We start from the raw sequence: 24,541 nt of genomic DNA on the forward strand, positions 1-24,541 counted from the left end.
AAAGACCTAAAGGAAATTAGCTAAAAACACTTCAGAAATTTTTCAGTTTTCTGCTCTTTTGTTGTAAGTTAGGAAAAAAAGACTAACCTTATTTTTAACACTATTGAGTGCTACTTTAAATTGTCACTAGGCCAAAAAAAAAAAAAAATGTTTAAATACTCTAACAAAATAAAGAATAATTAGAGAACAAACATACAATGAAATACATGTATCAAAAGATATCCTTACTGGTCTAAGAAAACTACAGAGGTGTGAACAGAATTGCACTGAAAGTCAGAGGATCTCCAAATACTATTTCCTCTCATAATTTTCAATTAATTTTAAATAGAAAATATATTTATGATTAAAAATTCAAAAAGTACAGAAGATTCTACAGCTAACTCCATTTCTAATCTGTTCTCTAACCACCCAATAACCCTGAATAAAGAACTCAGATTCTTTTATCGTATATCCCTAAGTATTTAGAGGAGTTATTTACCAGTTAAACGATTTTCCTTTCAAAAACGATTTACAGTATAAACTTGACATGTTAGATAAGATAACAGGAAGAAAATGAAATGTATAAATATCTGGCAGATTTACTTTATGGAGCAGAAAATTCCAAGTCCTCCACAGAAATGTATGTCTGATTGACAATGTTTACTTTATGGAATGGGTAGAACCAATCTGGAAAGAATAGACAGATAAACTGTGCCCAGTAGGAGTGTAAGGCCATCCTCTCAAATCCTACTTCCTTCTATCACCACTGCATATCAAGGAGGCAAATGAAATTAACTATAGGACTTCTGACTTACTGACTTCGAGATGCAAGTTTGGAGCCAGAGCTGAACCACCTGGGGCAATAAAAATAAAGGTGACGTGTTCTCCTTTTCTATGTTTTCCCCCACCCTATGTTTAGCTTGCCCTTTAAATAAATGTTGGATAAATATATATGTACCTAAAGAATACAGCTCTGATATAATACCAAATTGTCAGCTCGCTCAAACTGTACATAATCCAGCCTTTGGTGAAAGCCAGAAAGGAAAGACTCCAACCTGCTTTATAAAAATTTGATGTTGGACTTATGGACTAAACCAAGAGTTACCAAGCTATGGCTGTGTAAAATGCGTGGTACACAGCTTCACCAGCATGTCGTGCAGTTCAGTATGTATCAGGACAGGGACATAACCAAGCATTTTCAGTTCTTTCTTGTATATAAATGTTGTTGGCAATGTTAGAAAACTATGCAGCCAGGATAAAATACAGAAAGACAAAAGCCTTTACTTAACACACCTATATATGTTAATAATAACCCAAAGTTTACAGCCAGTATTTTTCCTATAAAACAAATGGTACATGGAGTTTTGGAAGTAATAATAGTATAAGCAGTCCCTGGATTACAAAAGAGATAGGCCCTGGAGGTTTGTTCTTAAGTTTGTAACTTAACTCAGAGATTATAACTCAGAGATTTTCTGTAGTATCCTCTGTTCCTAAGTGCAAGTTGTATGTAGGTTGTATGTTTGTAACTTGGGGACTGCTGTGTATCTTTCATAGGAAGTATCAGTTCCCATGACATGGTTGGGGAAAGCGTGAATGTGTTTTCCTTGCCATTAAGAAAACAAGTAGAGAAGGCTATGTTAACTAGTTTGATGAAAACATTTCAAATTATATATAAAACCAGCACATGGTACCCCATGATTGCATTAATATACACAGGTATGATTTAATAAAAAAAGAAAGAAAGAAAGAAAACAAGTAGAACAGAAAGATACAATTTGTGTCATACTGGAAGATCCGAGAGAGCAAGAGAAAAGTAAGAAATATCAAGAAAATAAAATACCATTAAATAAGACATAGAAATGGGATAAAATGTTAATAAATTAGACCATACCAATAAAAGCCAAAAGCCCAATAAAATCATAAAAGTACAGAAAGAGAACATAGGAGATTTTTGTTGGGATACAAAAATCTTTTCTAAACATGACATGAAATAAGACAAAATAGTTAAGATTAACATGATTCTATATTTTAAAATGTTCATGGCAAAAGGCAAATGACAAATTGCACAACAGACATAATGGACTGATGGTTAATATTCTTTAAACATGAAAAGTTCTTAAAATAGTAAAATGACAATCCATAAGAAAAGCAGAAAGCTATAAATATGAACATTTCAAAAAAAAGGGACCAAATAAAGATGTGAAAAGATGCCCAACCAGGGAAATGCAAACAGAAACAAGCTTTTTGTAATTTCAGGATGCCAAGAATTAAAAAGACTTAGGTTGGCAGGAATAAGGGGAAATAAGACACCCTCATATACAATTAGTCTAATGAGAATTGTTAATACCTTCTTGAAAGGTAAATTGGCAATTTATTAGTAATTTCCCTAGAAAATAAGTTTGAGAAGAATAGGAATGAGTGTCATATCAGCAGTAGACCTTTACTTTTTTCATACAATAATTTTAATTTTTTAACAAGGAAAATGTGATGGCCCCATGTTTTAAAAAACAACATTTTTCTAAGGAAGAAAAATTTAGATTGGGGTACACAATAAAATCTAATCATATGCTATTCACAAGGCAAATATTTTTTTTAAAAAATGACACTGGAGGCCGGCGCCCGTGGCTCAAGGGGCTAAGGCGCCAGCCATATACACCTGAGCCAGTGGGGGTTCAAATCCACCCCAGGCCTGTCAAACAACAATGACGGCTGCAATCAAAAAATAGCCGGGTGTTGTGGTGGGCACCTGTGGTCCCAGCTACTTGGGAGGCAGAGGCAGGAGACTTGCTTAAGCCCAGGAGTTGGAGGTTGCAGTGAGCTATGATGCCATGGCACTCTACCCAGGGCCACAGCTTGAGGTGCTGTCTCAAAAAAAAAAAAAAAAAGACACTGGAAAGAGTTAAACAAAGAATCAATTACACAAATTAAATCAAAGTAAAATTAAAGACAAAACATTAAAATAAAGTAGAATTTTAAATTAACAAGATCTAATGAACAACTAAAATGTAATAGTCAAGAAATTGCTATAGACATCGCACCAATATTCTGAGCGATGTAATTTTTATAACTATAAGGAAAAATGAAAACAGAAACTACTAAAGACTTCGATATTCCTTCCTTTAAATCTTTAACACATCAAGAAAAACTGTAAGGATAAGAAAGATTTGAATATATAATTTCCAACACTGCATGTTATAAGAATGCACTCTTTAAATTCACTCAGAACATCTACCAAAACACTAACGATAGTCAACTTAGTAAGCATGGATTATTTACAACAAGCCCAAAGTGAACACCTGATGGCCTTTAAAGCCAGCAAAACACACCCAGTGATTTTCACAGTAAACCTTCACAAAAATTTTTACCTTCTCTTATAGTAATTTTTTTGGCAGAGAAAAAAGTATATTTTGTTGCTAATAATTTTCAAACTAGGCAATTAGTAATTCTTTCTGTTATAGCAATATTTTCAGAGAAAATATCACAACTCAGTTAATATGCAGACTTTTAAGTAACCAAGCATTCTGGTCAACTGCATCACCCCCATCATGAGTTCACCCCAAAGAAGAGTCGCTCCACCTGTCAATGTCAGTGCCGCGCTATTCTCCATCAAATTAGAAGAACATCTCCAACATCTCTTTTAAAAAACAAGGTACAGTTGCCCTTAGCTTTCTCATTTAATTTTTAAATCAAAACAATATACGCCCAAAATCAAAATGTGCTTAAGACTTATTACAAAACAGCTTCCTAGTCCATTCTTATCTAATCTCGTAACATAGATTATGATAGATAAGAATTCTGCTTTCTTACACAATTCACAATATCCATCCTCGACTTCTCAAAGTAACTACTGCTTAATATTTACATCACTAATATTATGGTATGTACTGGGTCAGTACACAACACCTCACTATTCAATGAATAAGTTCAGGATCAGGAGAGAGAAAGCAGAATAAGCTAACAATTGGAGATGGAAGTTACTAGTAAAGCATTTAAAATGACTTAAGTACACAGCAAAAATAAACTTCCTAGTACCATACCCCAGAAGCCAACTTAGCTGTCCAGGACAACCACAAGCCTCTCGACACAGAAGCAGATCCTGACCTGCTAAATTTACTCTGTGGTTAAGAGAATAGACTTGCAAACACCCTCTCTGCAGGCAGACGGTGAAAAGAGAGGGCAGGGAGCCGAGGCTTCCTTGCCAGGGGTCTTTTCCCACATTCATCAACTTCATCAATCACTTTGCCTCCCTTGCAAAGAAGTGAAGGAGGATCAGACTGAGGCCAGGAATGTTACAAAGAAACACAAAAAGTGAGGAGTAAAAAGTGTCATTTACCAATAATTCTAATGGAAATACTGTTGATTTAAAAGCTAAGTACTTTAAGTAAAGAGGGTGCAAAAAATATATATGCACATTTTAAGAAAGAAAAAAACTTTTAAAATTGTGGGTTGGGGTGGGGAAAGGAAGAGCAGAGAGAGGAGTGGGAGGGAGGTGTTGCGGGGGGGGGGTCTTGGTGTGTGCTAAACCTTTTGGGGGCAAGACACGATTGTAACAAATGCAATTAGTGTAACCTGGTTTCTTGTACCCTCAAGGAATCCCCAACAATTAAAAAAAAAAAAAATGTAATACTCAAGTCACATTTTACTTCTGTAATTACAAAAGGTGCTCAAATGTGACTTGTATTCATCTTTCGTTATCAGTATAATACTGTTGAGAATTATAATTTAAGAAGTTCTTTTTCCTTTTTTAAAATGTGCACACATTTTTTGGCACCCTCTATATCTTTCCTCTCTCTCTCAAAGAGCTTTCCTACTGATGAAACTTGCCTTTTTTCTTACAGAACTGGCCTTTGCATGTCCTCAACATTTTCCCCTCAAATCAGTTAATGTTTCATTTCCGCTTTAATATTCCATCTTTCTCTAGAAACTTCCTTGCAGGGTTATCTTTCTCCAATCTGAACTGATTGCTCTCCTGACTCTGTACACAGCTGCTACTTTGTAATTTCACTTTGATAGTCTTCTGATCCCCGGGTTGCAATTCTTTCTACTCTTGGTTTACTTTATTTGTTAGAACATTACTAGATGATTACCTAAGAAAGAATGAATAAAGGTAAATGTTTTGATTCTCTAAACATCTCACTTATATCCTCTTAGACAGAATTCTAGGTTGAGAATTTTTCAGAAACATGAAAGTATAGCTCCCCTATTTCCCACAATCTGGTTCTAAATCTCATTTCTTTGTATGTGACCAGTTTTGATTTGTTTGGGGTTTCTCCAGATGCTTTTAGGATTTTTCTTCACCAGTACTCTGACATTTCACAATTGTTCATTTTCCCTGTGTTATTTCTCTAGAGATTTAAACCTCTTTAGTTTATTCTCTCAGACTTTTATCTTTTCTTTCCCATCTTCTGTCTTTGTCATTCCATGCAGCTTCCTGGAGAACTGTCCTCCTCTATGTAGCAATCCCTCTAGAGTTCATCTACAGGTGCATGAAAGGAAACTGTGGGCCGGGCACAGTGGCTCATGCCTGTGATTCCAGCACTATGGGAGGCCAAGGCAGGTGGAATTGCTTGAGCTCAGGAGTTCAAGACTAGCCTGAGCAAGAGTGAGACCCCATTTCTACTAAAAAATAGAAAACCTAACCAGCCAATGCATTAGGCGCCTGTAATTCCAGCTACTTGGGAGGCTGAGGCAAGAGGATTGCTTAAGCCCAAGAGTTTGAGGTTGCTGTGAGCTGTGATGCCATAGAACTCTACACATGGAAACAGAATGAGACTCTGTCTCAAGAAAAAAAAAAAAGAAAGAAAGAAAAGAAAAGGAAATTGTACTATGGTAAGAATAGAAAGACGGGCATCTCACAGGAGAATGACCAAAAACAATGGCAAAAATTTAATCTCTTAATCACCTACCTCAAAGAATAGGCAACTGGCTACTGAGGTCTTGTTGACAGGATAGGAAAAACAGTGGGCTGAGGGGCTACCCTCCCCAAATGTAGACTAAGAGTAATTCTCTTTTCAGCACCAGGCTTCACCCCACTCGTATGTCCGGTACTTCCAGTCTCCTCAGGTCTCTAAGCTAAGAGGCAGTCACCTCACTGACACCCTCTCTGCATTTTAAGTTATAGATTCCACTACTCTGCTGAAATAAGCTCCATCCTCTTTCAGTTTTACACAATTTCCTGAAATTTTTATCTACTAATGATCTCCTATATTTTTTACTTAGGGGTTTATTTCCTATTTATTCTTTTGCCTTTTGAGAGGTGTGGGCCAAGAAAAAGATAAATTAATATTGTAACCTGCCATTTTTTGCAGATTTTTTCCCAATTATTTTTTTACTATGAACATTATAAAACTGAAACAACTGACTATCATGGTTAATTTTATGTGTCAACCTGTCTGGGCCATGGGGTGCCCAGATACTTGGCCAAACATTTCTCTAGTTGTTTCTGTAAGGGTGCTTTGAATGAATTTAAAATTTAAATCAGTTGACTAAATAAAGCAGATTGCCCTCCCTAATGTGAGTGGGCTTCATCTAATCAGTTGAAGGCCTGAATAGAACTATTACTAAAAGGCTGAGCATCCTCCAAATAAAAGGTATTAAATCTCCTGCCTGCCTGTATTAACGCTGAGACATCAGTTTTTCCTGCATTCAGATGTGAACTCAAGCAGTGGCTCTTACGAGGTCTCCAGCCTGCAAACCTTTGGACTGAACTACACCATCAGCTCTCCTGCTTCTCAGTCCTTGGAACTGGAACTGGAACACTGACACTCCTAAGTCTCCAGCTTACCAACTGCAGATCTTGGGACTTTTTAGCTCCCATAATTGCATAAGCTAACTGCTTATAATAAATAAATACACACACACTCAGACACATTATCCTATGTGTGTTTCTCTAGAGAAGCCTAACTAATACATTGACATATATTTCTCACTCGTGCCTACAGCAAAAAAAAAAAAAAAAAAAACAGTCCCCCAAACAACTGATATGTGCAAAATGTTGAAAGGAAACAAACTTTTAGCACACTTAATGGATGTACAATGCAAAACAAAGCTACACTGGCCTGAAGCACGAGTGAACGTTGTCCTTTTCTACAAGGTCCATTCAGGAGGCCCCCTGCCATGAACTGAGTGCTTCTGTCCGCTGAAATTCATAACTTCCAAAATGATTATATTTGGAGATGGGGCCTTTGGGAGGTGAATAGGATTAGACAAGGTCATGATGCTGGGGTCCTGGCCAAATAGGATTAGTATCCCTAAAGAAGAAACCCCAGGGCGGTGCCTGTGATTCAGGGAGTAGGGCACTGGCACCATATACTGAGGGTGGCGGGTTCACCCTGCCCTGGCCAAACTGCAACAAAAAAATAGCCAGGCGTTGTGGCGGGCACCTGTAGTCCCAGCTCCTTGGGAGGCTGAGGCAAGAGAATCGCCTAAGCCCAAGAGCTGGAGGTTGCTGCAAGCCATGAGGCCACGGCACTCTACCAAGGGCTACAAAGTGAGACTCTGTCTCTAGAAGAAACCCCAGACAGCGTTCTCTCTCTCCTGTCTCTCTTCCTCTCTCTTGCTCTCTCTCTCTTCCTCTCTCTCTCTCTTCCTCTCTCTTCTCTCTCTCTGGACAGTGAAGGTGAGCACACAATGAGATGACCACTGTCTACATGCCAAGAGAAGAGGCCTCAAAAGCAAATCTACCTTGCCAGCATCTTGATCGTGGACTTCTCAGCCTCCAGAACTGTGAGAAACAAATTTCGTTTTTAAACCACCCTTTTTAGCATAGCCTGAGCAGGCTAAGACACTCCCACCAATGCCTGACTTCTGTTGTGTGAAACTACAACACATGGAGAAACTAGAATGAGATTTGACTGTAGTGGTTTTTATGATTTTGTTTTATTGGTTTGTTTCTTTCTACTCAACATACTTTCCCACATCATTTTTTTTTCTAGTGTATTTATCTAAGTCCTTACTTCCTCTCATAGTCACAGGTTAAGCACACGATAAAATTTGCAGCTCAAGTCCTAGTAGTCCCCTGCTTTCTCCCTCTGTGTGTGGTGACTGACCCTTCCCACTGGGAGCCACAGTCCTTTTCTAAGACGCCCTGACTTCTCATTGGAGCAGTAACACCCCTCCCTCCCTTCATGGGCATTCACCAAACAGAACTATGTTCTTCTCTGCTGTGATGTTAGTGGTCTATGTGCAGCAGAAAGGAATAAAGCCAGTAAGAGAGGAACACAGGTTAAAAAAAAAAAAAAATGGGAAACTTACAGGAACATTATCTGAGGGCCTGAATTCCAAAGGTTTTTTTGACCCTATGGCTTAAATTAATAAATTTCCTTTATGTTTTTAATTCATTATTAGCTGAGCTTTGATGAGACTAAAGAATGCTGACTATAATCACAGAGTAAAATTTTATACATTTAATAACATCCTAAGAATACAACTTTGGAAATATAAAAATATATTCACCAGGAAATACGTAGAATCCAGAAACACATCAAAAGAAAAATACAGCATTCTCAGTGTTCACTCCAGGAATATAAAGATAGTTTAAAGTTAATGAATTTATTAATATAACCCAGCACATCAATAGATCAAAAGGAAATGATAATTATTTCAATAGCTATCAAAAACTACTTATAAAACGGCCAGACATAGTGGCTCACACCTATAATCCTAGCACACTGGGAGGCCGAGGCAGGTGGATTGATTGAGCTCCCAGGTTCGAGACCAGCCTGAGCAAAAAGTGAGACCCCTTTTTCTACTAAAAATAGAAAACTGAGGCAAGAGGATTGCTTGGGCCCAAGAGTTGGAGGTTGCTGTGAGCTATGATGCCATGGCACTTTACCCAGAGGACAGTTTGAGACTCTGCCTCAAAAAAAAAAAAAAAAAAAAAACCCTACTTATAAAACTTTAAACTCATTCTTGTTTCATTCATATTAAGACTAAAAATATACTTCACTTAAATAATAAATACTACCTACCTCAAGCCAATAGCCAAAATCATACACAGTTAGCCCTCAATATCCATGTGCTCTGCAGCCACAGAATCAACCAACCACAGACCAAAAATATTCAAAAAATAAATAAATGAAAAATGATAATACAACTAAAAATAATGCAAATAAAAAACAACATAATATAACAACTATTTATATGGCATACACATTGTTTTAGGTATTATAATGTATAATCTAGAGATGATGTGACGTGTACAGTGGAGGCCGGGTGTGATGGCTCATGCCTGTAATCCTAACACTCTGGAAGCCAGGATGGAAGGGCTGCTTAAGGCCAAGAGTTTAAGACTAGCCTAAGCAAGAGTAAGACCCTGTCTTCACTAAAAATAGAAGAATTAGCTGGGAAACTATAATCCCAGCTACTTGGGAGGCTGAGGCAGGAAAATCACTTGAGCCTAGGAGTCTGAGGTTGTGTTGAGCTGTTACAACACCACTGCACACTAGTTGGATGACAGAATGAGACTCTGTCTTAAAATTAATAAATGAAGTACACCGGAGGATGTGTAGAGGATATATACAAATACGATGCCATTTTATAGAAGGAACTTGAACATCCATGGATTTTGGTATCAGCAGGGGTTTTTAAAACCAGTCCTCCATGTATATATATCAAGGGATGACCGTACAACCTTGGGAAACTATGTGCATTCTCAGTCCATCCTCAGGAAAAGGACAAAGGAAAACCGAATATTTATTATATAAAATTATTCTTAAAGGTCTAACACTGCAATTATACAAGAAAAATAAATCCAAATTGTAAATTTCATAAATCAACATTTTGAGGTGGCACCTGTGGCTCAAGGAGTAGGGTGCCAGCCCCACATACCGGGGGTGGCAGGTTCAAGCCCAGCCCCAGCCAAAACTGCAAAAAAAAAAAAATAAAGAAATCAACATTTTATCATTTATAGATAATGACAGTTTACCAAAAAAAATTCAGTAACAAAAATATGTAACAGTAAAAACATACAAATAAATGTTTTTATGAATAATAATAACTAGTCAAAGATATAAACAAAATAGCTATTCTTACCAAAACAAGATAACTCAAAAATATAACAAATTAGAAAAATAAGAGAAAGGGCCTCTATTCATGTCACAAATACTTAGGAATAAAACTAATCAAAAAATAGAATAAAGGACGCCCAGGGAGATTTTTCAAAAGATACAAAATTACAGTTAGATAGGAGGAATAAGTTTTAGTGTTCTATACCACTGTACGATGACTATAGTTAATAACAATATATTATACAGTTTCAAATAGCTACAAGGAGGATATCAAATGTTCCCAACACAAGGAAATGAGGAGAGGACACGCTAATCGCCCTATCTAATCAGTACGCATTATGTGTCTCAGAATACCACTATGCACCAAATAAATATGTATTAGTCTATGTCAATTAAAAATTAAATTTTTTTAAAGAAAGCATAATGGAGAGACATATCATATTCTCCTACAAAAAACTCAATGATGTAAAAATGTCAATCTCACCTTCCCCCATAAGAAATGTATAAATTTAATGTCATTCCAATTAAAATTACAGTGCCTTTTTTTTTTAATCTTGACAAAAAAATCTTAACTTCATCTGAAATAATAAAGGAAGGAAAATAGTCAAGGAAACTATGAAAAAAAGATGAGGGGGCACTTGTACCACTAGATAGAAAAAATATTATTATAAAGCCATCCAATCTAAAATAAGGCAGGACCAACACATGAGTGTTCACACAGACCAGTGGGCATGAAGAGAAAAGCCAGAAATCAAGGCCAAGTACACATGCAACTTAATAAGTAATTCCAGTTGGATTTCAAATTAACGGAGATTATAATTGAAGTTAAGGCAAATGATAAACTATTCTGAAAAAAGGACATTAGCAGTTTGCATGTAACTTATAGGAACTAATAAATAATGGAAAGAAAAACTGTACATCAACCCCATATTTTATGCCACACACAAAAATATTCCACTGTGCCAGGCGTAGTGGCTCACACCTGTAATCCCAGCACTGTGGGAGGCCGAGGAAGGAGAATTGCTTGAGCTCAGGAGTTCAAGTCTTGCCTGAGCGAGAGTGAGACCCAATTCATAAAAGAAAAACAAAAACCCAACCGGGCGCCATGGGGAGTGCCTATAAACCCAGCGGCTTCTGGAGGCTGAGACAAAGAGATGCCCACAGCCCGAGTCTGAGGTTGCAGTGAGCTATGACGCCACTGCAGTCTGCTCAGGGCCTAGGGTGAGACTCTGTCTCAACAACAACAAAGCAAGGAAACAAAAAGAAAAAAGAAAAGAGCATGGAAAAAAAATAAAAGTTAAAAAGGAAATATTCCACTGTATTAAAGCAATAAAGCAATTAAAATAAGAAACAAAAAAATATACTAGAAAATAGAAGAGAATAATGATCTGAAAACATAATGAGAAAGGTCTTCCAAACTATGTAAACAAAGGTAGAAATCATAAAAAAGAAATAACAGATTTGGGGGGCACCCATAGCTCAGTGACACCAGCCACATGCACCAGGGCTGGTGGGTTCAAAACCAGCTGTACCCAGCCCAAACAACAACAACAAAAAAAAAAAATAGCCAGGTGTTGTGGAGGGCTATTAGGCTATATACCAGAGAGGCTGAGGCAAGAGAATCACTATAGCCTAAGAGTTTGAAGTTGTTATGAGTTATGACGACACAGCACTCTACAGAGGGCAAGAAAGTGAGGCTCTGTCTCAATAAAAAAGAAAGAAAGAAAAAAAAAGAAATAACAGATTTGAGTGCATAAAAATGTAGACCTGAAAAAAATATTGAAACCAAAAAAAAGAAGAGACCAATAAAATGGGCAAAAATATTATCTCTATATATATAGTAAGTACATACATCATATGACATAAGTTAAAGTTCTTTAAAATCAGTAGGAAAGGCAATCTAATTTTTAAATGAACAAAGAACATTTTGGGAAATCACAAAAGAAGGAAAGTATTTATATAAACAAAAATATTCAACTTCACTAATAAGAAAGAGTAAAATTAAAAAGGAAATCACCAAAACCTTTAAAGTAACTACTAATTCTGGCTATGGTATGGAGTACTTAAAACATATACATACAACTGGTTGGAAGGTAAACTAATAAAAACTTGTCCAAAGAGTTTGGCAAACCTGTACCTAAAATGTTAAAAATATGTATACCATGTTGTCAGAGAACATTCAAGATAAACAATTCTGAAATGTTTATTTACAAAGCCATTTGTCTCAGTATTGTTTATAATAGTTTCAATGGTCAAGTTTATTTAGTTGCAAAGACAGGCACAAAAATGTGGGTCTTTTTGTAAAAAGAAGCAAGGAACAGAATTGGAACTGAGAACTTGGTAGAAATGGAGGTAACTTGAAGGTCCACCCATCTGTCTCTCCATGGACTACATGATTTTAGACAGTTACGTTCTCTTATTCTCTCTCTCTTCTTTCACATCCTCTATACACCTCTGCGCGGTTTTGTATCTCCTGTATGTGGCTACAGCTTGTCACAGCCATTTTAGCTTAGCTCCTACTTCATGGCATCTCTCAAAGAATTCTACTCTTGGGCAGCGCCTGTGGCTCAGTCGGTAAGGCGCTGGCCCCATATACCAAGGGTGGCAGGTTCAAACCTGCCCCGGCTTAACTGCAACCAAAAAATAGCCGGGCGTTGTGGCGGGCGCCTGTAGTCCCAGCTACTCGGGAGGCTGAGGCAAGAGAATCGCTGAAGCCCAGGAGTTGGAGGTTGCTGTGAGCTGTGTGATGCCACGGCACTCTACCGAGGGCTATAAAGTGAGACTCTGTCTCTATAAAAAAAAAAAAAAAGAATTCTACTCTCACTCTCAATTACTTCTCTTGATTAAATGTTCTCCCTAAAAATTAATTTGGCCCAGAGTATCTCCTTATATAGTATCACTGGTAATATGTCACCAACTGCATAACTCTGTACTATCTGATCCAAACAGCTGAGGCCAGAGTTCCAGGGCACAGACACACATACGTACCCACAAACACACTCAGAATCCTGGGCATTGCCAGAGTGTCCCAGTAACAGAAAACTGACTAATAGGTTATAGCACATCAGGAGAGGAAAATATTCACAGTATATTGCAAAGTAGAAAATACTACTATCTGACTCCAATAAGGAAATCTGGGATGTTAAAATCATAGTTGTTCTTAATTTTCTTCTTGGTGGCTTTGTATTTTTTTTTTTACTTTCTACAATAAATATGAATTTCTTTTATAATCAGTGAACAAAAACACTTACTTTGTATAATGATTTCTTTCATTTTACTTTGTAAATAGAAAACATTTTGATTACCTTTCCAGAATCACATTTTGTGCCTTCATTCACCATCCCAGGATCTGGAACATCTGATCCTAGCTGGAAATCCACACCCCAACATTTGGTGCCTCGACTAGGTGTTTGAATAATAGCAGGTACAATTCCAAATACAGGCATCTCTTGCACATTCTCACACTGAAGCTTTCCACACAAAGCATTCCTATAGAGACAAAGAAATAATGCAAACATAAAATGCATCCAGTGTTTACACAAAAGGAAAATTATATAGTTGTATATAGAGTTACTGCTATTTAGCTGAAGAGAATCTCAACAAAGAAAGTATGAGAGCAACAGACATCAAAGCAGCTCTCTTTAAATATTACAAAGAAGGGAAAAAATAGATAAGTGGATGCTAAGATGTAAATTATTAAGAGTAGCGGGTGGTGCTGATTCTCCTTTTCCCTACACCTAATCCCTTCCCACTATCTACCTAGGGCTCAAAAGAGATAGGGTGTCCAATCTGTCACCCAAGGGCTGCATGTAGATTTTTTGAGGCCTGTTTCACTTATCTGTGGTGTTGGATATCATGAAAATTATGCATGGACCTCCCCCCATTAGCTTTTGTTAGTGTTTATTTATTTAACACATCACCCAAGATAACTCTTCTTCCAATGTGAGACAGAAAAAAAAAATAAATAAGATGAACACCCTTGGACCAAGGCAGTTGTTTATAAATATGATATAATTTTATAAATGCTATCATTCAGAAAATAACATGGCAACAACAAAATTCAATTGTGTCTTCTCACAGTTATAAGAAGAAATCAGATTCCGTAATGTAAAATAAGTAAGAAAGGATTCTTCTCCTCTGCCCTGGCTACCAAGGCAGAGGAGAAGAGCTAAGTAACTCTTAGCTACTTATTTAAAGAATTAATTAACTCATTAATTCACTAATTCAATGTCCTTGACTATAATTCTTATTGCGAAGGCTGTGTGAGTTGAATGCCCTTCCAACATCCTTTACCCTAAGCACCTTAATTATCAATTTTGATGATTCTCTATTGAAATTTCCTGTTTAACTGACATGTCATATGACCCAAGCATCTAGTCTGCATCTTCAATCTGCTCTATGATATCACTGCCAAGTTACTGCAGGATGTTTTTTCCCAGGATCTGTAACTCACCACCTCCTGAAACTTCCATTCTAGCTGTCATAAGATCCTTTTACTCACTGAGCTAAAATCTTATCTCCTTATACCTTCTCCACATTTGTCCCAGATCTTCCATGTAAGACCACACAGGTAACATCTTTTCCTTCTTTCACATGGCAGCTATTTATAACAACTATTATGTAGCTCCTAAAAACTTCACCAGAGCACTGCCCTCCAATCATTTTCCACACAACAAGGAAGCTCCTTCTAAATATATTTCATTTTCCCTCCCTGCCTCCTGAAGCATAGTACTCAGAATGGAGCATAAAATTTCAGGGAAAAGTCTAAAGAGTAAAAAAAAAAAAAAAAAAAAAATGGAGCTCTTTTTTATTCTAGATATTATAATTCCATTAAGCCCAATATTACAACACCTTTTATGGTAACTACATGGTATTACTGATGCCCTTAAATATATCACTAAAACTCGTACTTAATTTTTCCATGGGCTCCTAAATCTTCATTTCCCCTCTATCCTGCATTTAAGATTAAATTAATAATTTAGTCCCAACTTTATATTGATTCTTATGTCAGCTTTTTTTGAGACAGAGCCTCAAGCTGTGGCCCTGGGTAGAGTGCTGTGGCATCACAGCTCACAGCAACCTCCAACTCCTGGGCTCAAGCGATTCTCCTGCCTCCACCTCCCAAGTAGCTGGGACTACAGGCACCCACCAGAACGCCCAGCTATTTTTTTCTTTTTTTTGGTTGCAGCTGTCATTGCTGTTTGGTAGGCCCGGGCTGGATTTGAACCCACCAGCTCAGGTGTATGTGAATGGCGCCTTAGCAACTTGAGCCATAGGCACCAAGCCCTTATGTCAGCTCTTATTTGCTATCTCACCTAAATAAAGTGCTTAAGCTTTCTGAGCTTATGTTTCTTCCCACCTGAAAAAAGGAAATAAAGAATGCCTATCTCACATAGTTGGTGAAATTAGATACAAAAACTTCTAAAACAAAGCACAGCATAAAATAGGCCTCAATTAACAACTATTAAAGCCTACCAAAATTTGGCGAGGCATAGTAGCTCATGCCTATAATCCTAGCACTCTGGGAGGCGGAGGCAGGTGGATTGCCCTGAGCTCACAGATTCAAGACCAGCCTGAGCAAGAGCAAGACCTTTTCTCTCAAAATAGCCCAGCGCTGTGGTGGGCGCCTATAGTCCCAACTACTTGGACTACTTGGAAGGCTGAAGCAAGAGAATCACTTGAATCCAAGAGTTGGAGGGTGCTGTGAGCTATAACGCAACAGCACTCTACAGAGGGTAACAAAGTGAGACTTTGCCTCAAAAAAAAAAAAAAAGCCTACCAAAATTCATATTGCTATGATACATTTAGTATCTCATATATAGTCTTGGTGATACAGTAAAGAGTAAAGGCAGTGATTTTCAGTGTGCCATAAGAGGATCTTAGGTTGCTGAGAACATGTAAATTATTTTCTAAAGGAGTTCAAAGCACAGTAAGTATATTCTTTTTTTTTTACTATTTTTTTGATCAACTTAAGTGTGCCACAGAAGTTTAACTGTAAGTTCAAGTGTGCCGTCAGGTAATGGCTGAAAAATACTGGGTAAAGGGAGAATATTCTTAATATATGAACAGCTGTTACAAATCATTAAGAATACAATAATCACTTCAATAGAAAAATTATCTAAGATGCACATAGGCAGCTCACAAAATACGAAATGCAAACAGACAACAAAGCTAAGAAGAGACGCTTGTGTTAATAAAAGAAAATTCTATTACGACCCTCAATAAAAAAATTGCTTCAGACAAGGATCATCCATGAAATGAAACTTTGATAGGGGCTGGACACTGATATGGTAAAATCACTCAATATATTAACTCATAGCTTTAGTGGAAAAAACATAACTTTACAACAGTAAGTTCTGGTCAGTGCCATTTAGTGTCACTAACAGGAATTAGACAATCCAGCATTAAGTGACTCCTTGATATAATGGATCACTTATGAAGCATTCTTGCCAAAAATGTTTAACCTGAATTTAATGAGGATTTTAGGCTTTACTTCTGATTTAAAGAAAATTCTGTGGATAGAGGCACAAGTTACACTGAGAGGAAAGTATCAAACAAATCTAGAACTTGGGCCCACAGCCATATCCACAGGTCAATGTTATTGAAAAGAAAAAAATAAAGTGAAAGGGAGTATTTTAGATTAAAAGTCTTAAGTGACATAATAACTAAATGCAATTTGTGATCCTTGAGTGAGTCCTGATGTGCAAAAATGCCATCTATAAAAGATAGTTTTAAAACAATTAGGGAAAATATTGACCAGATATAAGACAATATTGGGAAATCATTAATTTTTTGTTAGGTATGATATAGTACTGTGAATGGCCTTATCTGTTGGAGATAAATACTATGAATTTAGGAGTAAAGTATCATAAACCTATAAATTTACTTAAAAGTGCAAAGTCAACAAGGTAGATATGATAAAACATCATAATGTGTTAATCAAGGATAAACAAAGTAAGAGTCTAAAAACCACTAGGCTTTGGACAATTAATGTCTAAAGGAATAAATTACTTTACCAGTTCCTTTCCTAACACCAGAGTCTATGTGAAGCCTTGTGTTGTAAAATGAAAATTTGAAAGTTAGGTGTTTAAAGAAGAGAAAGTCAGCAGTCACAAAGAGCAATCATAGAAGATACTAGAGATGACTGGATGTCTTCAATATTCCTTTATGACCTCACCTCCACTTACCCAGTGGCACATTTCTTGTAATCACTGCCAGAGAGACCACAATTGCCAAATCTATCACCTTTAGAATTCACTTCAATGAAACAATCTTTGGGGGCAGCCTTGGCTTCTGAAACATTTAAATATTTAAAAAAGAAAAAAAAAGTTATGGAAATTTAACTTCAGAAACAGTAAAAGTATTCCCTACCACCATCTATACACCTGAATGAACCGCCTCAACTGACCTCTGAAAAACTTTCAGGCCTTACACATAAAACGTTTTTGTTCCACATTTTGCATGTAACAACAAAATGTAAAAATGGAGCTCAGATTGTACTGAAAAGTTAGTCTGGACTCACTCAAACCCTAAAAGAAACATTATTAAGCAAGAAATTATAAAACCATGCAGTCTGACACCATCTATAGCATATTCATTCTTACTGTTCTCACATATCAATCTACTGTACTGCTGGTTAGATCAGCCAGGAAGGGTTGGAAAAAATACCAACTGCCAGCGATTACTTTTATTTATTTACCACATATGCATGCTCAGTTTAGGTGCCCCTAATAAACAGATCAATGGACAAACACCCACGACAGAGGACAAAACACCTGTGACAGATAACAAAGCATCAACCTACTCTTGCTTTCACATGTAATATATATGGAAACCAATATATATGTATTTATATGACTTAATATTCAATTTTCCCATTCAATTATACACTCTTAAAAATATTTTATTTGGAAATAGTTTTAAGACCAAATGCAGTACCTCCTCTTTAATAAAGCAAGTGTGCCTATCTTACACATCTGATACTATGCTGTTTAGTTGTAAAGAAAATGTGGAGTGAAAGGGGTTACAGCAAAAAAGAAATCAGACAATATCAAAAATGAATACCGAAAACCTTCATAGGATAACTGTCACATGGCAACAGGCACAGCCAAGCCCTTATAAAGAACAGAAACAGCCATTAAAACTCCAAATACTATATCAATAAAACAAACAAACAAACAAAAACTAGAGTTCTCTTAGTCCTAGGCTTCTTTACAAACCTCTATGAAAGTCCTATCTTTTCTAAGTAATAGTATTTACCTCATCAAAATGCTCATCTGTAATTACTTTTTTGTAATCTGGAATAACCTGTAAAACATATCAGGAGTTGACATATCTCAATTGTCCTATCCCATGACCTGACTGATAAAACTCCCATATATTTCTGAGAGAGTCATCTCTTCTTAATCTCTATCTAACCCACCATAGAATAAGGGTACAGGAGAAACTAGAGACACAGAGGTCTGCTCAAAATCAACAATCCTAGCTTCAGAGAAATCTAGCACTGCACCCATGACTGAACTTATTAACAAGTAATGAAAATTTTAAAAAATAAAAACAGAAGAGGCAAAGTAAGGACTTGGATTTCCATCTTACTTTCCTTCCTCTCTCCCTCTCTTCATTAAATATGTCTCACAGCCTGACAGGTAATGGATATAATTTAGCAGCTCTCTAAAGGAAAACATAAAAACTGCTATGACTCTCTGTTCTCTTTTCCTAATTAAAGATACATCTCCACAAACATATGGCACTTACGTACTCCATTTAGGGGAATATATTGTGGTTGCTATTCCTGTTGATTCACAACAAAAAGGGAAGAAAATGGAAAAACAGGACTCTAGAATACTTTTGGCATAAATCATCACTGGCAATGATCAATCAGAGCAATCTGCCTAGAAGTACTAAAAACACAACCTTTTCCCAGAGCAGCCTCCATCATCTGAAGCCAGTAACTAAAACACAAGGATGCCACACTTTGGGGATAATCCCAGCACCAGTGTCTGATACAATACTGACCAGAGCCGGGACTTTGAACCGGTCGGGGTGTGTGAGAGGATCTTAGGTATGCCATGAAAAATTTTTAAGATCATGAATTAAATTATTTTCAAAAGAAGTTCAAAGCATGGTAAGTATATTCTTTTTTTTTTTTACTCTTTTTTCTATCAACATAATTTAAGTGTGCCACAAAGTTGAACTATAGGCTCAGTGTGCTGTGAGATTAAAAACAAAAAGAAAAAGGTTGAAAAACGCTGACTTACAGGTACTGCTGTGCCTCACTGTGAACTCTCCACAGTTCTCACCAGTACTACTACTTGCATCCTCTCCTTGCTCTGCCAAACTGTGTTCTACAATGTTGCTAGAGAAATTACAGAAGAAAATCTACTCATGTCATTTCCACACTTAAAATTATACAGTATAGAACAGAAAAATCTCAACCTGAGAAGGATATAGACCAAGTTCCTTTAAAAAACTGATTTCTAGAGGGACTTTACCTAAAAAATGTAATCAGTGTAACCTGGCTTATTGTACCCTCAATGAATCCCCAACAATAAAAATAAAAAAATAAAAAAATAAGAAAGAAAGAAAAAATAATTAAAAAGGAAAAAAAACTGATTTCTAATTCTGTTGCCCAGCTCTCATTCAGCATATGTTTTAACTGTACTGAACTTCTGAGAGCATATATTCTGACCTATGGAATAATAGTAAAGGTCAGGATTTCCCATCAAATAATTCTGTCAAAAAAAATGAAAATAAAAAATAAGAAAGGCAAGGCACAATGGCTCATGCCTGTAATCCCAACACTTGGGAGGCCAAGGCGGGTGGATTACCTAAGCGTAATTACAGGTTCGAAACCAACCTGAGCCAGAGCGACACCTCACCTCTAAAAATACCTGGGCACTGTGCTGGGCACCTGTAATCCCAGCTACTTTGGAGGCTGAGGCAAGAGGATCACTCGAACCCAAGAGTCTCAGATTGCTATGAGCTAAGACACCACAGCATTCTATGAAGGGCAATAAAGTGAAACTGTCTCAAAAACAAAAAAATACTAGCATTCTTGGAGGCTAAGGAGAGGTGGATCGCCTGAGCTCAGGGTTCAGAACCAGCCTGAGCAAGAGTGAGACCCCATCTCTAAAAATAGCCAGGCATTGTGGCAGGCACCTATAGTGCAGCTACTCAAGAGGCCAAGGCAAGAGGATAGCTGGAGTCCAAGAGTTTGAGGTTGCTGTGAGCTGTGACACCATAACACTCTATTCAGGCAAACAAAGTGAATCCAAAAATTAAAAATTAAAAAATTAAAAATAAATATAAAAACATAAGAATGTTGCACCTTTCAGCAGACTACTGGAATAGAACAGAAGATCCAAAAATAGGCTCAAGCATACACGATATTCTAATATGTTGATAAAGGCACTATTTCAAATCAGCATGAAAACTAACTTGCTCAATAAATCTCTAGCTAGAAGACCAACTATGTCAAGTGCCACACAACAATGTCTCAGTAACAAATCAACAAGCCACATGTTTACACAATGGTGGTCTTATAAGATTATAATACTGTACCTTTTCTATGTTTAGATGTACAAACACCATTCTGTTACAGTAGCCTATAGCATCTAAACAGTGCCATGCTGTACAGGTTTATAGCCCAGGAGCAACAGGCAGACCACACAGCCTAGACGCGCATCATCTGGGTCTGTGTAAGTACCACCCTATGATGTTCACACAATAATGAAATCATCTAAACAATTCTCAGAATGTATCTCCATTGTTAAGCAACACATAACTTATAAATTCTGTGAGGGAGGAAAATTTCTAAGCAGGACACAAAAGATAGAAACCCTTAAGTAAAAAAGATAAATGAGAAAAAAGTTTATGTCAAGAAATCAACATCAGCAAAACAAAAAGACAAAGGACAAAATGGGAGAAAATCTTTACAATATATAAAAAACCTGTAATCTTTAATCTTAAAAAAACACAACTTGCAAAATAGCAATAAAGGCCTTTACCAGTATGACACCCAGGGACTCTGAAAAGACTGAAGCAGCAGGCGGCATTTGGGAGTCGGTGTGGAGCGCGGCCTAGAGCGACTGCATTGGGTTTGGCAGCAGGTGAAACATCCTGGGTGGGGGTGGGGGGCGGAAGTTCCAAGTCAGGGACCTGCAGCTGCAGTGGGGAACAGCGCAGAACCAGGGACCCACTGCCCCGGGAGACAGCGCACGACTACGGACCCACCACCCCGGGGGACAGCGCTCCACTACAGACCCCCCGCCCCAGGGAAGAGCACACCACTACAGACCCGCAGCCGCAGGGAACAGCGCTCCACTACGGACCCACAGTCCCGGGGGACAGTGCACCACTACGGACCCGCCACCCCGGGGGACAGGGCACCACTAGGGAACTGCCGTCCTGGGGAACAGCGCACCACTACGGACCGCCGCCCCGGGGGACAGCGCACCACTAGGGAACCACCGCCCCGGGGGACAGCGCACCACTACGGACCCACCGCCCCGGGAAACAGCGCTCTACTACAGACCCACCGCCCGGGGGACGCGCACCACTACGGACCCACCACCCTGGGAAACAGTGCACCACTATGTGGGCAACCTCTTGCTGGGGGCCTAGGACGGGCAGTTGGAGTTCCACCTGCAGGGAGCGGTCCATCACTCTGGACACAGGGATCCCAACTCCCCATGGGAATGGTTGCAAAGACCTGTCGCTGAAGAACTGTTGACCACTGTGGAATCCCACATCTGCAGGGGCTGAGTGCTGAGGTGGACAGCGACCACCAGGAACAAATAAGCAGGCAAACTGCTCTAAGCCTGGGAACCAGAGAGAGGTAGAGTGCCAGGGTATCACAGCTCACATCATCCTCCATCCTGGGCTCAAGCAATTCTTCTGCCTCCGCCTCCCAAGTAGCTGGGACTCCTGCCTCAGCCTCCCAAGTAGCTGGGACTACAGGCGCCCGCAACAACACCAGGCTATTTTTTGGTTGTAGCCATCACTGTTGTTTGGTGGCTCCGAACCCTCCAGCTCAGGTATATGTGGCTGGCACCTTAGACACTTGAGCAACAGTCGCTTAGCACAGAAAGGGAATTTAAAATATGGATGATTAAGACAGTAAAGGGATTCGAAGAGAAAATGGAAAGACAGAACCAAAAGTCAGACAAGAGATATATAGAATATAGAAAAGATATGGACGAACTTAAAGAAATGAAGGAGACAATCAGAGAATGTAAGGAAGCAGTAGAAAATATCAAAAATAGATTACATCATGGAGAAGAAAAAAATCACAATTAGAGGATAAAGTCTTTGAGTTAACACAGGTAGTAACAGAGATAGAAAAGAAGAGAGAGAAAGCAGACCAGGCACTTAACAAACTATGAGACGCCATGAAACGTTTCAAACATATGGATAATCAGAAATCCTTGAAGGGGAAGAAGACGGTCCCAAAGGAATGGAAGCCCTACTGGAGACTATCACAAATGAAAACTTCCCAAGTTTAACTAAAGATCCTGACACACTCCTTTCAGATGGATATTGAACCCGAGGGCATCTCAACTCTAACAGAGCCTCTCCAAGACACAATGTAATGAACCCATCCAAAGTCAAGATGAAGGACAAAATCCTGCAAGCAGGTAGGAATAAGTGCCAAGTGACCTAAAAGGGCAGAACCATGAGGTTGACAGCAGACTTTTCAACTGAAACCTTCCAAGCCAGGACAGCATGGTCATCCATTTTCAACATCCTTAAACAAAATAATTTTCAGCCTAGAAGTCTATATCCTACCAAACTTAGTTTCAAAATTGATGGAGAAATCAAATTGCTTGCAGATATACAAGCACTGACGAAGTTCGTCACAAGACCAGCTCTCCAGGAAATACTTAAACCTATTCTCAATACTGAACATCACAACAGACCACCACCAAAGTAAACACCTAGAAGCCAGAGACCAGAATTTAGCTTTCACAATGGCACAAAGGATTAATCTACACAACAAACAACCTCATAATATGAAGAATAGAATTCTATCACAATTGTTGATACTTTCAATAAATGTCAATGGATTGAACTCCCCACTGAAAAAGCACAGGCTGGCTGACTGGATGAAAAAACATAAGCCATCCATATGCTGTCTCCAGGAGACACAACTAGCCCTGAAAGACAAATAAAGACTTGGGGTGAAGGGATGGAAAACAGTGTATCAAGCAAATGGAAATCAGAAGAAAGAAAGGGTTGCAATCATATTCTCAGATACAAGCATATGCAACACAATTTTAGTTAAGAAAGACAAAGACAGACACTTCATACTGGTCAAAGGAACAATACAATAAAAAGACATCTCAATATTAAACATTTATGCCCCCAAATTAAATGCTTCCAGATTTATGAAATACACCTCGAGGGGTCTGAGCAATATGACATCCCATAACACCTTAATAGTTGGAAACCCCCTAACAAAACTGGACAGATCCTCTAAACTAAAACTAAACAAGGATACAAAAGACTTAAACCTCAGATCAAATGGGATTAATAGACACATACAGAAAACACCATCCCAAAGTAAAAGAATATACTTTTTTCTCATCAACACATGACACATACTCCAAAATATATCACATCTTAGGCTACAAATCAAACCTCAGCAAAATTAAAGGAACAGAAATTATTCCATGTCTCTTCTCAGACCACAAGGCCATAGAAGCTCAACTCCAACAACGTTAATCCCCACACAAAGTCTTGGAAACTACACCACCTTATGCTGAATGATAGTTGTGTCCAGGAAGAGATTAAAGAGGAACTTGTTAATTTCCTCAAACAAAACAACAATGAAGACACAAGTTACCAAACCCTCTGGGATACAGCAAAAGCAGTCCTGAAAGAAAATTTATCATGCTAGATGCCTACCTTTCAAAAACAGAAAGTGAACATATCAGTACACTCACCAGAAACCAACCAAAAGAAAAGAAATAGTCAAAATTAAATCAGAGATTAATGAAATTGAAAATAAAAATATCATTCAAAAAATTAATGAAACAAAAAGTTGGTTCTTTGAAAAAGTAAATAAAATAGATAAACACTTGGCCAGACTTAATAGAAACAGAAAACTAAAATCTCTAGTAATTAGTAATCTCTAATTTCTTTATCAATCAGAAATGATAAAGGAGAAAAAACAACATATGCTACAGAGATACAAGAGATTATAACTGAAATACCACAAGAAACTCTATGCCCAGAAATTTGACAATGTAGAGAAAATGTAATTTCAATACTTGGAATCATCAGGGTAACCTGGCTTATTGTACCCTCAATGAATCCCCAACAATAAAAAATATATATATATACTTGGAATCACACCCCCTCCCTAGACTTAATCAAGATGAAATAGACCTCCTAAACAGACCAATTTCAAACACTGACATTATAGAAACAATAAAAAATCTCCCAACAAAAAAATGCACTGGTCCAGATAGCGTCACACCAGAATTCTGTCAAACCTTCAAAGAAGAGCTTATACCCATACTGCAGAAATTATTCCCAAAAATTGAGGAGGAAGG

General features: G+C 37.8%; 1 protein-coding gene across 1 annotated transcript in view; it reads right to left on the bottom strand.

The window, feature by feature from the left end:
• ADAM9 (ADAM metallopeptidase domain 9) overlaps window positions 1–24,541 on the bottom strand; it is a 154,241-nt gene that overhangs the window by 46,669 nt on the left and 83,031 nt on the right. Inside the window, exons 15-16 of the mRNA XM_053578640.1 lie at window positions 17,174–17,279; window positions 13,292–13,475 (exon numbers count right to left, since the gene is read on the bottom strand). Of these exons, the coding sequence (XP_053434615.1) occupies window positions 13,292–13,475; window positions 17,174–17,279 (290 nt within the window). The remainder of the gene's footprint in view (window positions 1–13,291; window positions 13,476–17,173; window positions 17,280–24,541) is intronic.

The sequence above is a fragment of the Nycticebus coucang genome, chromosome 24 (assembly GCF_027406575.1).
Source record: "Nycticebus coucang isolate mNycCou1 chromosome 24, mNycCou1.pri, whole genome shotgun sequence".
In the NCBI taxonomy this organism is placed as follows: Eukaryota; Metazoa; Chordata; class Mammalia; order Primates; family Lorisidae; genus Nycticebus; species Nycticebus coucang.